The sequence below is a fragment of the Labrus mixtus genome, chromosome 3, assembly GCF_963584025.1.
Source record: "Labrus mixtus chromosome 3, fLabMix1.1, whole genome shotgun sequence".
Classification (NCBI taxonomy): domain Eukaryota; kingdom Metazoa; phylum Chordata; class Actinopteri; order Labriformes; family Labridae; genus Labrus; species Labrus mixtus.
In genome coordinates, this window is record NC_083614.1 from 32,647,783 (window position 1) to 32,660,443 (window position 12,661).

General features: G+C 46.1%; 1 protein-coding gene and 1 long non-coding RNA gene across 7 annotated transcripts in view; one reads left to right on the forward strand and one right to left on the reverse strand.

Moving 5' to 3' along the window:
• The window catches only part of LOC132972089 (uncharacterized), a 473,300-nt gene that overhangs the window by 231,205 nt on the left and 229,434 nt on the right, over window positions 1–12,661 (reverse strand). The window lies entirely within an intron of this gene.
• The window catches only part of pde4dip (phosphodiesterase 4D interacting protein), a 46,286-nt gene continuing 33,719 nt past the window's right edge, over window positions 95–12,661 (forward strand). For 5 of the 6 annotated variants that reach the window (XM_061034944.1, XM_061034947.1, XM_061034946.1 and 2 more), the window contains exons 1-6: window positions 5,791–8,048; window positions 10,861–10,998; window positions 11,295–11,414; window positions 11,648–11,740; window positions 12,040–12,249; window positions 12,499–12,657. In XM_061034944.1, the coding sequence (XP_060890927.1) occupies window positions 6,756–8,048; window positions 10,861–10,998; window positions 11,295–11,414; window positions 11,648–11,740; window positions 12,040–12,249; window positions 12,499–12,657 (2,013 nt within the window). In that variant the 5' untranslated portion in view covers window positions 5,791–6,755. Of the gene's footprint in view, window positions 464–2,139; window positions 2,176–5,790; window positions 8,049–10,860; window positions 10,999–11,294; window positions 11,415–11,647; window positions 11,741–12,039; window positions 12,250–12,498; window positions 12,658–12,661 lie in introns of those variants that run through there. The other variant, XM_061034949.1, reaches the window with a different exon arrangement.

Sequence of the window (12,661 nt, forward strand, 5' to 3'; positions counted from 1 at the left end):
TCTCTCTGTCTCTCTCTGTCTCTCTCTCTCTCTGCCTCTCTCTCTGTCTCTCTCTGTCTCTCTCTCTCTCTCTCTGTCTCTCTCTGTCTCTCTCGGTCTCTCTCTCTCTCTCTCTGTCTCTCTCTCTCTCTCTCTCTGTCTCTCTCTCTCTCTCTCTGTCTCTCTCTCTCTCTCTGTCTCTGTCTCTCTCTCTGTCTCTCTCTGTCTCTCTCTCTCTGTCTCTCTCTGTCTCTCTCTCTCTCTCTCTCTCTCTGTCTCTCTCTGTCTCTCTCTCTCTCTCTCTCTCTCTGTCTCTCTCTCTCTCTCTCTCTGTCTCTCTCTCTCTCTCTGCCTCTGTCTCCGTCTCAGGACGATCGAGGAGTTGAAACAGCAGAAACATTCGCTGGGTCTCCGAGTCGAGGAGCTGGAGGTCAAAGTGCACAATCTGTCTTCTTCTCTCGAAGAGAAAGTAAAAGGAGCGGAGGTACTTCTGCTACATCACCACACCCTCCAAATGTAGAGATCCAAATGTTAGATAAACGCACACTAAAATCAGGATGAAAGTTTAAACGTTGACTCGGTTAAGATCGATGGAACACAGAGAGGTTAAAGCTGCGTTTGGCTGTTGCCATCCAGCTCTTTTTGAAGCAGAAGTTACCGAGTTTGCATCAGAGGGCGGAGCTGGAGAGAAGTTATCAAGGTTATATAGTCTGTGCACGTATAGCTTATTCACTAACTGACCATAAAGAGAGAGAGAAGCAGAATTCAATTCATGTTTACGGATTCAAAAAGTTACAAAAGGTTAGAGGAGCAAATGCTAAGCTATCTGCTAACGCCCAATATGCTAAGCATGGTGCATCACAGTATTTGGGATATGAATCTGAAAAGCTAAGTTTTGCAAGAGGAAAGAAAGACTTTGGACAAAATGTTTTTCAAATTTCTTTTAGCAAAACTGATTTCTGAACAAGACTTTTCATGTCGTTGTGGCAGCAGCTTGTCAATCACAGGTAGCCCCGCCCTGACTCCTCCCCTGCTTTCTGGTCCTTTTAGTCTCAAAGTGGGATCATAATGTACTAAATAAACATCGTGCTGTGATGAGGAAGACTTAGAACTAGACATTGAGACAGTTAACTCATTATAAAAAAATAGAGAATTAGGAACATTTTGAGCCGTTTTGTGACTTGCTGATTCGCCCCCTGCTGGCCGTTAGAAAGAATGCAGATTTATGGCCTCCCTTTGGAGTTGAGTCCACTTCTAAAAACAGTCTACGGTTAAAGCCTTAAATCCAGGTCAGGTGTGAGCCAACATGCAGGCTAAATTCTTCATCTGGTTGTCTCTACTTTTCTTCTATCTTTGTGTTCTGGCTCAGTCCCTCAGACGTCCACATGTGGGTCAGTGGAGCTCTGGCAAAGCTGCACACGGAGATAAAAACATGAGCATGTATGAGCTGACACAAACAGTCTGCATGGTTATTTTTACATCAGAGTGGGTCGCTGTCAGGGGCTCAAACTCCACTTTACATCATGTATTTTTAATTCTAATAGATACTGTGTGTGTTACCTGATACAGCTGCTGATATTTCTGTGGTCCAGACATCCAAACACAACACACATCAGTGAAGAATAGAGCAGGGTGAGCTCTGAACTGGAAAAAACTGGGTCAAAGTACGGTTTCTGGGACAAGTACCAACGACCGGTGCATGGAGGGCGAGAGGCTTGAAGAGGTCAAAAAGCTCCAGTAACACTTTTCAAACAAACATCAACCTTATCAGACTGAAGAGTTTCAGCTTGTGGCCTTTATCAGTAGCACGCTTTGACTGCAGGACTTTGCAGAAGTGAAAAAACCCTGCAGTTCCTCAAGTGTCCACTAGAGGCTGGCTGCAGAAGCACAGGAAGTCACATACACACCCATTCTAAAAAGCCTGTTTTTACAGCAGAGATTAACATGTTTACAGCCTGGTTAAAAAAAAACAAATAGGTGTAATTAGTTATTGTACGATGGGACTCCAGCGCCCCCTGCAGGAAGAGATGGGTGATGTCACTCAGGCTTCAAGCATTAATATTTACAGTCCATGTTCAACGTTTAAGCACAAAATATCAAATGCATCTTATTTGAAATGTAAATTTCCTCTGTAACAGGATTTTTCTTCTTTGTCCACAGAGCCCTGGTGATCGCAGAATCCAAGAAAAGATGCAGGTAAGACAAACATGAATGAAATATGACATATGTTTACACCTGAAATAAACACCCAGCTCTTTACACTCATAACAACACACACACACACACACACACACTGACTGATTTAAGGTGTGCTCTTGGGAGTGAATTGCACCACATGAAGATAAGTTTTCACCAAAAGCAAATAGAGAGGCAGCTCCCCCTGGTGGATCTTCATCAGCACTGCATGCCATACTGAGACTTTGACAGTCTTTCACACGTTGTTGTTTCCGAGTCATTTATGTTCATGCAGGTATCAGAACATTCTCTGCATGGGTCTGTAAACCTTTCTGTGTTCTAACCTCTCTCCATTTTTCAAAAGCATCTCCAATATTGATCCTAGTTTGAGCACGTTTCTGCTCGTGGAGCTTATTAGAAACATGCAGAGGCTTTTTAGGTCGGGTACAATCACTTCTATCTGAACCACTTCTCTTGACCGCTTCCATCGACTGCAACACCTGTTGACCTGATAACTGCTCTCATATCTGGCAAACCGAGGGGCGTCCAAAACGGCTCAACATGCCTCCTCGCTGATGCACATCTCTCCGTCTGCTGGATGTTTAAACACAGAGATTGAATTAACAAAGCTGCTGCAGGGAGAGAATCTGAAACATTTGGGAGATGACTTGTCTTCATTCTGCAGCCGTGTTAATCCTCCGCTGTCACACTTTTGGTTTTTCTGCCACTCTGAGAAAAGTAAACAGAGTGAGAGGTCTGTCTGCAGTGTTTGGCACATATCTCTGATTAGGATTAATTGATATTTGATTGCCTGGCTCATTCCAGCAGATCAGTGTTTTGGTGTTGTGTCTCCAGAGGGCTCTTAGGCTGACGGATGTGAACACGGTCAGAGGAGGTCGACACACACTCACACACACACACACACACACACACACACACACACACACACACATCGACAACTCATCCATCCTGCAGTGAAGATTAAAGACAGATGAGGAACTCGTCTGTGGGAAAACAATCCTGAAAGTGTCAGTTAAAAAAAAATGACATCAGCTTTTAATGAGCGCAGAGTACAGGTTCATGTGATTCACTGACGCCCCTCCCCCTCCCCCTTGTAACTGTGTGACATTCCCGTGTGGGCCGGTCCAGGACTCGACGCCCCTGGGAAACACATGAACTCATTCCACGCTGACGATTCAGAGAATTTAATGAAGCTGATGGAAAACAGTCCAGTCTTGTTTCTGCAGGTCACTCCCTGCACGCAGACTTCATAGAGACTGAAAATGTTGCTGCACGATGTTGAGTTATTAACGATCTGCAGAGAGAGAGAGAACGTAAATATTTAATCCCACTGAAGTTTGTGCAGAAAGCCCTTTTTGCTCCAGATGTTGGAGGTTGAACGCAGCAGATTGCACACACTCTCTGACATGTTGGTGCAAAGGAAAACAACAAGCACAAAATACACTCGTGAAATAAGTAACTTGAGGCTTTAAAGCTCTAAAGTGAAACAAACCGAGGCACTAATGTGTATGCATGAGGCAAACAACAAAGATGTCCTCCTATCTGTGTGAAAAACTCAAAACAGAAAATCTCTCGGATCTCGGATGGTAAATCCAGTAGTAAATATCTATCTTTAAGGATCTACGGTGGCCCTAAGAGATCATGCATCCATACATTTTATCATACTCCTTTTTTTCTGTGATAACAAACAAGGCGTTTACCATTTCTAGAGATCTGGAGGAGTTAGCTTAGCGTTGGTATCTCAATATAACGAGAAAACAGCTGAAATTTACTTCTTAGAAAACTGATTTTTTTTTTTAATGGGTGGATGTTTGTCCTCTTAGGGCTTCCGTAGATTACAAGTGATTTGGGGAAAAAAAAACTTTTTGGATGTTTTTTCTCCTTGAATTTACAAATTGTGATCCAAATGTTGACTGAGCTCTAATATAAAACTGGACAGAGACTAAAATAACACAAAAAACAGGCTTTGAGAATCACTCAAAATGATGTAACAAATATTTTTAATTCGGGCTCTTCTAAAGGAAAAGGTTTTGATTTATTACAAACAAGAGAGGGGAATTAATATGTTGTGTAAGATGAATTCCAAGTGCTCATTAAAAGCAGGCAGTTGGTGCATCAGAGGGCGGGGCTCAGAGACCCTCCCGTTTCCTGTAGAATGGTTCAGTCCAGACAGATGCAAGAGGTCTCACTCTGACACAAATTTAGAAGACCGGAAATAAATTAATCATCAACTGTTTGTCCGTGTTTGAAGCTTTAATTTGTTTGTAAGATGTAAGAACACAAAATCAATGAACAATACAAATGACAAGGGGACTTTTTTGAAACTTTTTGATCTTTTTATTGAAGGATTACTCTAAGGGTTAATTTAGAGACTTACAACCCGCCAAAAAATTGTATACATTGGGACCATTATTGTTTTATTTTTATCCTCTAATATCTTTTTTAAAATACCCTTGAACTGTTGAATGTCAGCTCGTCGCCAACTGGTTATTAGGTTACACAAACACAATAACTGAACAGATGAAAGAAAAGTAAAAATACAACTAAATAAATAAATAATATAAACTGTAACCCAAATAAAAATAGTAATCATTTTTTGTAAAAAGTTGTGGAAAAGCAGAATAGCCAGCCTAGCTAATTAAACCTTGATGTTACTGCTTTTATTGAGAGATAGGACAGTGGATAGAGTCAGAGATCAGGGGAGAGAGAGAGAGAGAGAGAGAGAGAGAGAGAGTGGGGAGTGACATGGAGGAGCCACAAGTCGGGTTTAAACCAGGGCCTACCACTTGGAGAACTACAGAAGTGGGGCACACACACTCACCGTGGTACTGAATTGACATCGACATCACCTCTTCCTCCTTCACAGTTAACGAGTGCAATGCTTTCCTTTTATTACTCCAATCAAAAATTCACCATTCCCCCCTGCCTCATCACCCAGCCACTGTCTCAGTTATCCCCTGTGTCCCCTAATGAACTGTCAATCATCACCGCAGGTATGAAAAGCTCAACCAGTGTTCTCGACCCCAACCCATCCAAACTGGTCCAAACACTGGTCTCCCCGCCATCTCATAACCACAATCACCACTCCTCAAGTTCAAGTTCAAGTTATCTTTATTAGTCAAATGCACAACATAACAGGCAAAGCAGTCATAGCTGGCAATGAGATTTTTGTGTTCCAAGCTCTCCTTAACGATGCAAAAATAAAAAATAGCGTAGAAGATAAGAGTAAAAAGAGTAACAACGTACAGTGCAATTAAGAACCAAAAGTTTAAATAAAACTAGAATATATGTACAGTATATATATAAAAAATATAAATATGTATGTACAGAATATATATAAGTAAAGTGTCTCAGACAGTATCTGTGTAGTGCAGTGGCATACAGTGTGCAGTAGTATGCTTGTGTTATGCTCCCTCTGCTCCTGTTGAGTCCAACAAACACTCAAACCTGCAGCAGTCATCCCATCCTTCTATTATATCTCTTTATTTTTTAATAATGCACAGTGTGTTTGAGTTCTTGGAAATGAAGACAAATCTGCAGCCAGCGCGCAGGACTAGTTCCAGCTGCGGAGTGAGACGTCTTCTTACGTAGAGACGATCTTTGGTTTCTGTCATCGTTCTCTCTCGGTGTGAAAGCGGCTCGAGCTCTGACAGCCTCTCCCCTCCATCCACAGCTGATGAGGCCGCTGAGGGTGAGGAGGACACCGGGCAGGGACACCGACCGTCTCCGGTCAATCACCGAACATTCAAACCGGTCGACGAGAAAAAAAGATCGTTTCTGATTTTCCGTGTTCCGGGTCGGATTCCGGCGGGTGCAGCTGCTGCAGCGGGGGAGATGCTGCAGCCTGCAGGGAGGCGTCATTAAAACACAAACAGGACTTTAACGGAGAACCGGGAGGATTATAAAATCCGGATCGATGTGTCATCACATGTCCGAGAGGAAGTGAAAATGTGACCATCAGCAACATCCGCCTCTCCGCCTGGAAATCATCTCTGAATTAAAGCTTCAGATCACGTTTTCCAGTCAGCGTGACACCACGAGATTTGGATTTCTCTACTCGCTGCAGCTTCCTCGTTTTATCTCCATCATGAAGTTATCCGGATTTATTTATGAAACTAAGAAACTGAGCACTTGTGACTACAACCTTGTGATACAAGTGCTCATATTAATGTTAAAAATCAAAATTTAAACTTCAGATTTGAGATTTAAACTTTTTTGTTGACAAAAAAAAATCTTTTGAGTTGCTGAGCTGGAGCTTTTTGCCAGATCACAGATTCTCTTCCTCTACATTTTCAGTCTAAAAAATGTAAACAAATATATTTTTAAATGAGAGCAGATGGTGATCTGACACAGGAAAACAAAGGACGGTGGCTTTGGAGGGACAAAAACACATTAAAGCATCTCTGAACAAGAAAGGGAACTCTTGAACGTGATTTTGACGTTTCAGAATTTTTGTAAATTTTTGCAAAATTAAATCTTGGGAGGAAGACGCACCTGAGAAACGTTTGAACCGCCATCCAAAGAAACTGTCGCACCTTTATAGAGAACTCAACATTTAAAACTTGACGTCACTTCGTGCGATGTTGGACCCGGTGAAGATGAAGGAGTCGTGCAGGATCTGCGCCCGCGAGCTCTGCGGCAACCAGCGCCGATGGATTTTCCACCCGGCCGCCAAGGTGAACCTCCAGGTGCTGCTCTCCCACGCTCTGGGCCGCGAGCTGAGCCGGGACGGGCGCGGCGAGTTCGCCTGCTCCAAGTGCACCTTCATGCTGGACCGGATGTACCGCTTCGACACGGTCATCGCCCGCGTGGAGGCGCTGTCCCTGGAGCGCCTCCACAAGCTGCTGCTGGAGAAAGACCGGCTCAGGCAGTGCATCGGGGGGCTGTTCCGCAAGAACAACGCCGAGGAGGACGGGAATAACGCGGGACAAGCCGGCGCCGTCATGGAGGTCATAGTGACGGAGGCGGGGTCTGAGGACTCTCCTGTGGTGGATCTGTCCGCCCTGCAGGATGTGAGGTACTCCGACATGATCCAGGACGACCTCACATACTCTGTGTATGAATCCTGGGCCGATAAGGAGGACGCCACCCCGGAACAAAACACCCACCAGCACCACCTCCTCCACTGCCCCGCCGGAGACGCTCTCCCGGGGCAGAAGCCGCGGCGCTGTAAGGGGTGCGCGGCGCTCCGGGTCGCCGATTCCGACTACGAGGCGGTGTGCAAGGTGCCGCGGAAGATCGGGCGCAGGAGCACATCCTGTGGCCCGTCCACACGCTACTCACCGTCCAATCAGGGAGCGGAGGATGCTGCTCGATCCTCTGAGGCGTCCGACACCACCACGGTCGCCTTCGAGTCCTCTTTAGCGGACACCGATAAGACCTTGTGTGACAGGACGACCCCCAGCCTGGCGTCCTCCGTAGAATCTCTGGAGACCGCCGTGGACGCGGGCCGCACTCCGGTGAACCACAAAGAGAGAGAAGAAGACGCAGAGCCAGAGAAAGATCCAGAGGAGGCTCCAGTGAGGAGGGAGCCTCTGTGGGACCGTGCCCCCAGTGAGAGCTCCCTCTCTGGGCTAGAGGGGACGCTGACCCTCCTGAGGAGTCTGGAGTACCGGCCGGTGAAGACTCGGAGAGGCAGCCGGCTCCCCGTCCTGATCAAAGCCAAAGTGGAGCAGAGTCTGTCGCTGCACCTTCCCCTTCAGCCGAGGTCGCCCTACGGAGGGGCGGCGGACTGTTACCTGTACCCCCAGCAGCAGGTGACCCCAGAGGTCGTGACCCCGTGCGCCCAGCATGAGCTGCAGGCGGAGCTGGCAGAGATGGAGGAGCAGTGGATGGATGATTATATTCAGTGTGGGCCGTTCCGCTTCCAGCAGGTAGCTACGACGACGACTACTGACCGGACGACCTCAACCTCAGTGTAGATTTAGATGCATCATGGGAAATGTAGTATCCAGGTTTTTTTTTTTTTTTTAATGTACCAAAGACAGGGATGACATGTCAGGGTTCCTCGGCCTCTGCTGCTTTAAATACTTTTTCCCAATCGTTCTTTTTGTCCCTGAAGGTTATTCAGGATTTCTAAACTCAGGCCCTTTTTCTTTGTTTTTCAAAATAGGGACCTAAATGATTAATAGGTGCAAAAATATTCAGATTCAGATTTCTTCAGACAAAGCAATCTTTTGGGTGAAATGTGCCCCATAAATCTGCGTCTACTGAAAGTTTCTTATTTTTGTTCCTGATTCCGAGTGTGTGTGACGTCGCAGAGAGAGACCTCTTTGTTACAGAGAGAGATGAAACAGCTGTCTCATCTCTCTCTGCAAAGACACCAATCGTTGACAAAAAAACTGTTACTATAACTTGCTTGAAAACTGGATGCGCTGGTGTACCGCCGCCTCGACCAGTGTGTCTGTTATCAAACGTTCCAGGGAAGTTGTGAAGAAGAAAAGACGAGAATTAAGTTTGCAAACTTACAAATTCTGCGAGATGCAAACGACTTTCTTTGCAGAGAGAGATGGGACAGCTGCTTTTATCATCTTCCTCTGTAACACAAAGGTCTCTCTCTGCAGGGATCCTTTCTGTGATGTTGTGAGAACACTTAGAATAACAACCGGAGCCTGTCAGGGACAAAAACAGACAAAAAAACAAGGATGCAGCCATAATGACCCGTACACTGCTTTTTGTACCTATCAGTCATTCAGAGCCAAAATCATGTTAAAAAGAAAACGGTAACCATGTTTCAAAGTAGGAGAATGACCCTTTAATCTTTCCTGTAAGTCCCCTGACTTCATGGAATAGTAGAATTATATTCTAAGATGTCACACATGACTCTTGTTTCTGTGAGAGTGGTTAGGGTAAACAGAAACAGAACCAGACCTCTGACACATCCAAACAGCATTAAAGAGGCGTGATCACGTCCACCTCTGAATGTCTGAGAGCGAATAAGACCTGAGTCATAACAACAACATGAACCTTTAAAAATACCGCGCTTGTCTTCACAGACTTGGAAAGTGTAGAAATGGTCGTAAGAAGGTCGAGTCGCTGAGAGCTTATTCTCCGGGGGATTTTTTTTCGTCCGGCCTGAACGAGGTCAAACCTCTCAGGATTTTCTTTTTCTTGCTCATCTCCTTCTCCGCTGATGAAGCTCTCAACTGCCTGCTCGCTGCCTTGATCACCCTCTCGGGGCACTTGAGCACAAATACTCTAACCCCCCTCGTCTGTATCCTAGCAACACTTCCGTTGCCGTGGAAACAGTCTCCAAGCCCCCACAGCCAGCCAGTGAGTGAGTCTGCTCCGGCTTCACGAGCTTCATAACTCTCTTTTGTTATGTTAACGATGAGAGAGAGACAGAGAGAGAGAGAGAGACAGCTCTGTGATGATTTTATGTTCCTGTGTTCGTCTCTTACACAGACATAAAGCAGCAGGCTGTATAACGGAGCTGTCAGCGCTCTGAATCAGGAAACGTACACACAGTTTATGAGTCACAGAAGAAGTTCCCACTTTCTGTAAAGAAAAATGCAGATGATGATGTCTTAGTGTTGTAGCCCTGCAGGTCAGCTAATCAGGGGAGATCTGTCCACATACTGGAATCATTTTAACCAATGAAGTGCAGAAATCCTGCAGTTCCTGGAGTGTCCACTAGAGGCTGGCTGCAGAAGCACAGGAAGTCACATACACACCCATTCTAAAAAGCAGAGATTAACATGTTTACAGCCTGGAACAAAGAAAACCAAATAGGTCTGAATAGCTCATGTCTCGATCGGATGTTTTGATGACTCATCAGTTTTGATTTGATGAAGGATAAGAGTTATTCACAATAAGGCGTGTAGCTGACCTGATTGACAGGTGGGCGCGGTGTAACGGTTTGTCAGGAGGTTTAAAACCCGCCTCAGCTCCAGCTCTCAGCCTGTTGTTAGGTTGACTGAAATTGACTGCTTTATGATTTTAACATAACTATGATAATAAAAACATTTTCATACAGCAGCATGTCTAAAAACAAGAGTTAACAAGAAGGTGCGCTGACGAGAAAGCGACAGAAGAAACTCTGAACGACCAGCAGATTCCAGCAAGACAAAACAGTCCAGACAATAATGAGTTCAACCAAGAGGACGAAAGATGTAGAAACATGAAAACAGAGTGAAAAGGTTCAAAACAATGACAGTAATTCAAGTAAATACATCAAGAGGCAAGAACTTCATGAAAAAAGGAAGAGATTCAAATCAGATTGAAGAAAGAGGAAGAGAACTAATCAATAATGTTCCCACTTTTTACCCACAGGAGAAGGAAGTTTGTAGTTTTACAGTTTTATTAAGAAACCTTGAGGACAAACTGAAGTGTCACCTGTTTGTTATATATTTTACTCACTAATTTGACACATTTCTGAAACTGCTCTAAAGAAAAAGGATAAAGCTTCACATGCCGTTTACAGAGTCGGTTGGCATCATATCATAAAACATCAAAACAGGAAATCAACAACATGCTGCCGTAGCAACAGTTGCTTCCCCAGGAAGTCCTCTGACAGTGAGCTGACATCACTTTCCACTTTCTCTCAATCACTCCCGGCACAGCTGCAGAGACGGGCGGCACCGATGTAACTGTGTCAGTCAGCGGCCAATCATAATCGTCCCCCTGTTTGTTTTCTCTCCGTGTATCGTGTGTTGACGATGCGTTTTTGATTCCTGTGTCCTCCAGAGGCTGATCGATGAGCAGCAGGGTCAGCTCGGTCAGTACGAGAGCGCTGCGGGTCAGTGTGTGGGCGAGCTGCAGAAAGCCCAGGAGCAGGTCCGCTCGCTGCAGGCCAAGATCAGAGAGAGCGAGACCAGGAACCAGGTACCAAAGCACCCCCCCCCCCCCCCCCCCCGCCTGTAAACATCAGCCCTGCACTACTGTCTGAATCTGCTTTAACATAAGTCTGCAGGGAAGCTCTGACTCATCTTCGTGTGTGTGTGTGTGTGTGTGTGTGTGTGTGTGTGTGTGTGTGTGTGTGTGTGTGTGTGTGTGTGTGTGTGTGTGTGTGTGTGTGTGTGTGTGTGTGTGTGTGTGTGTGTGTGTGTGTGTGTGTGTGTGTGTGTGTGTGTGTGTGTGTGTGTGTGTGTGTGTGTGTGTGTGTGTGTGTGTGTGTTTAGAAGCTGCAGAAGCGTCTGGGCGACATGGAGCTGGAGCTTCATTCAGCTCAGGAGGAAGCGCAGAGACAGGAGAGAAACATCCAGAACATCAGTGACACGGCCAACTCCAAAGACGCACAGGTGACAGACACACAGCAAGGAGGAGGGCTTTGAGAGGACAAAAAGGATCCCAGTTGATTGAGAGGACTGCCAAGTTACATCTCTAAAGTGTGTGTGTGTGTGTGTGTGTGTGTGTGTGTGTGTGTGTGTGTGTGTGTGTGTGTGTGTGTGTGTGTGTGTGTGTGTGTGTGTGTGTGTGTGTGTGTGTGTGTGTGTGTGTGTGTGTGTGTGTGTGTGTGTGTGTGTGTGTGTAGGCTGCAGAGCTGTGTCGCGTCATCGAGGAGCAGAATAAGATGCTGTGTTCCCTCAAAGAGTTCGCCAGCCGCAGCCAGCTGCAGCAGCTGCAGGTTTGTCCTCCGCCCTGACACTGAGTGATACCAAAGTCTCTTCACATCACTGAGCAGCTGCTCACACACACACACACACACACACACACACACACACACACACACACACACACACAGTTTACAAATATATAAAAGATCCATTCACAGAAAAAAAGTAAATGCCCCGATTTCACGTTATCTACGATTTAGGGTCAACTTTCCCTCCTTAGTATCTTTGTCTCGTTTTGTGCATTTGTCCCCTTAATGTCCTTCTGTGTTTATCCGTCCCTGACTGACCCCCTGCTGTGTGCTTCCTGCAGGTTTCAGGTACAGAGAGTATCCGGGGTCACGGCGAGGTGCTGGCCCTGCAGGCGTCTCTCTTCCAGGCTCAGCTGGAGCTGCAGGCCGGCCAGCGCGGGCAGAGACAGGCGGCCAGGACGCAGGACGACCTGAACCGAGCCCTGCAGAGGCTGGAGAAGGACCTGCAGGGGGCGCTGCAGCACAGGAGGGAGACGGAGAGACACAGCCAGGTGAGGAAGAGGAAGAGATATCATCGAAATGTCCCACTCGTAATAACGACTTTGGAGGGCCGTTCATGAGCTCGTAACTCGTAAATACAGTTTTTCTGAGGAGCATTTGAAGGCAGCAGTAGATTTATTTCTTGGACAACTAGCTTGCATTTTTTTTTCCATGAAGGGAGGACGTGTTTGTATGCATCAGATCACTTCTGTCTTTTTGTACGTTTGTGTGTAACGTGTGTGTTTTTGTGTTATATTCAGGACCTGCAGCTGGCTCTGGAGACGGCTCGATCGGCCCTGCAGGAGAGAGAGGAGCAGCTGAGAGAGCGAGAGCAGGAGAGGCAGAGCGAGGACGAGGAGAGAGAGAGGACCATCCGAGAGCTGAAGACGTCTCTGCTCAGCAAAGAGCAGCTGATTGAGGTCT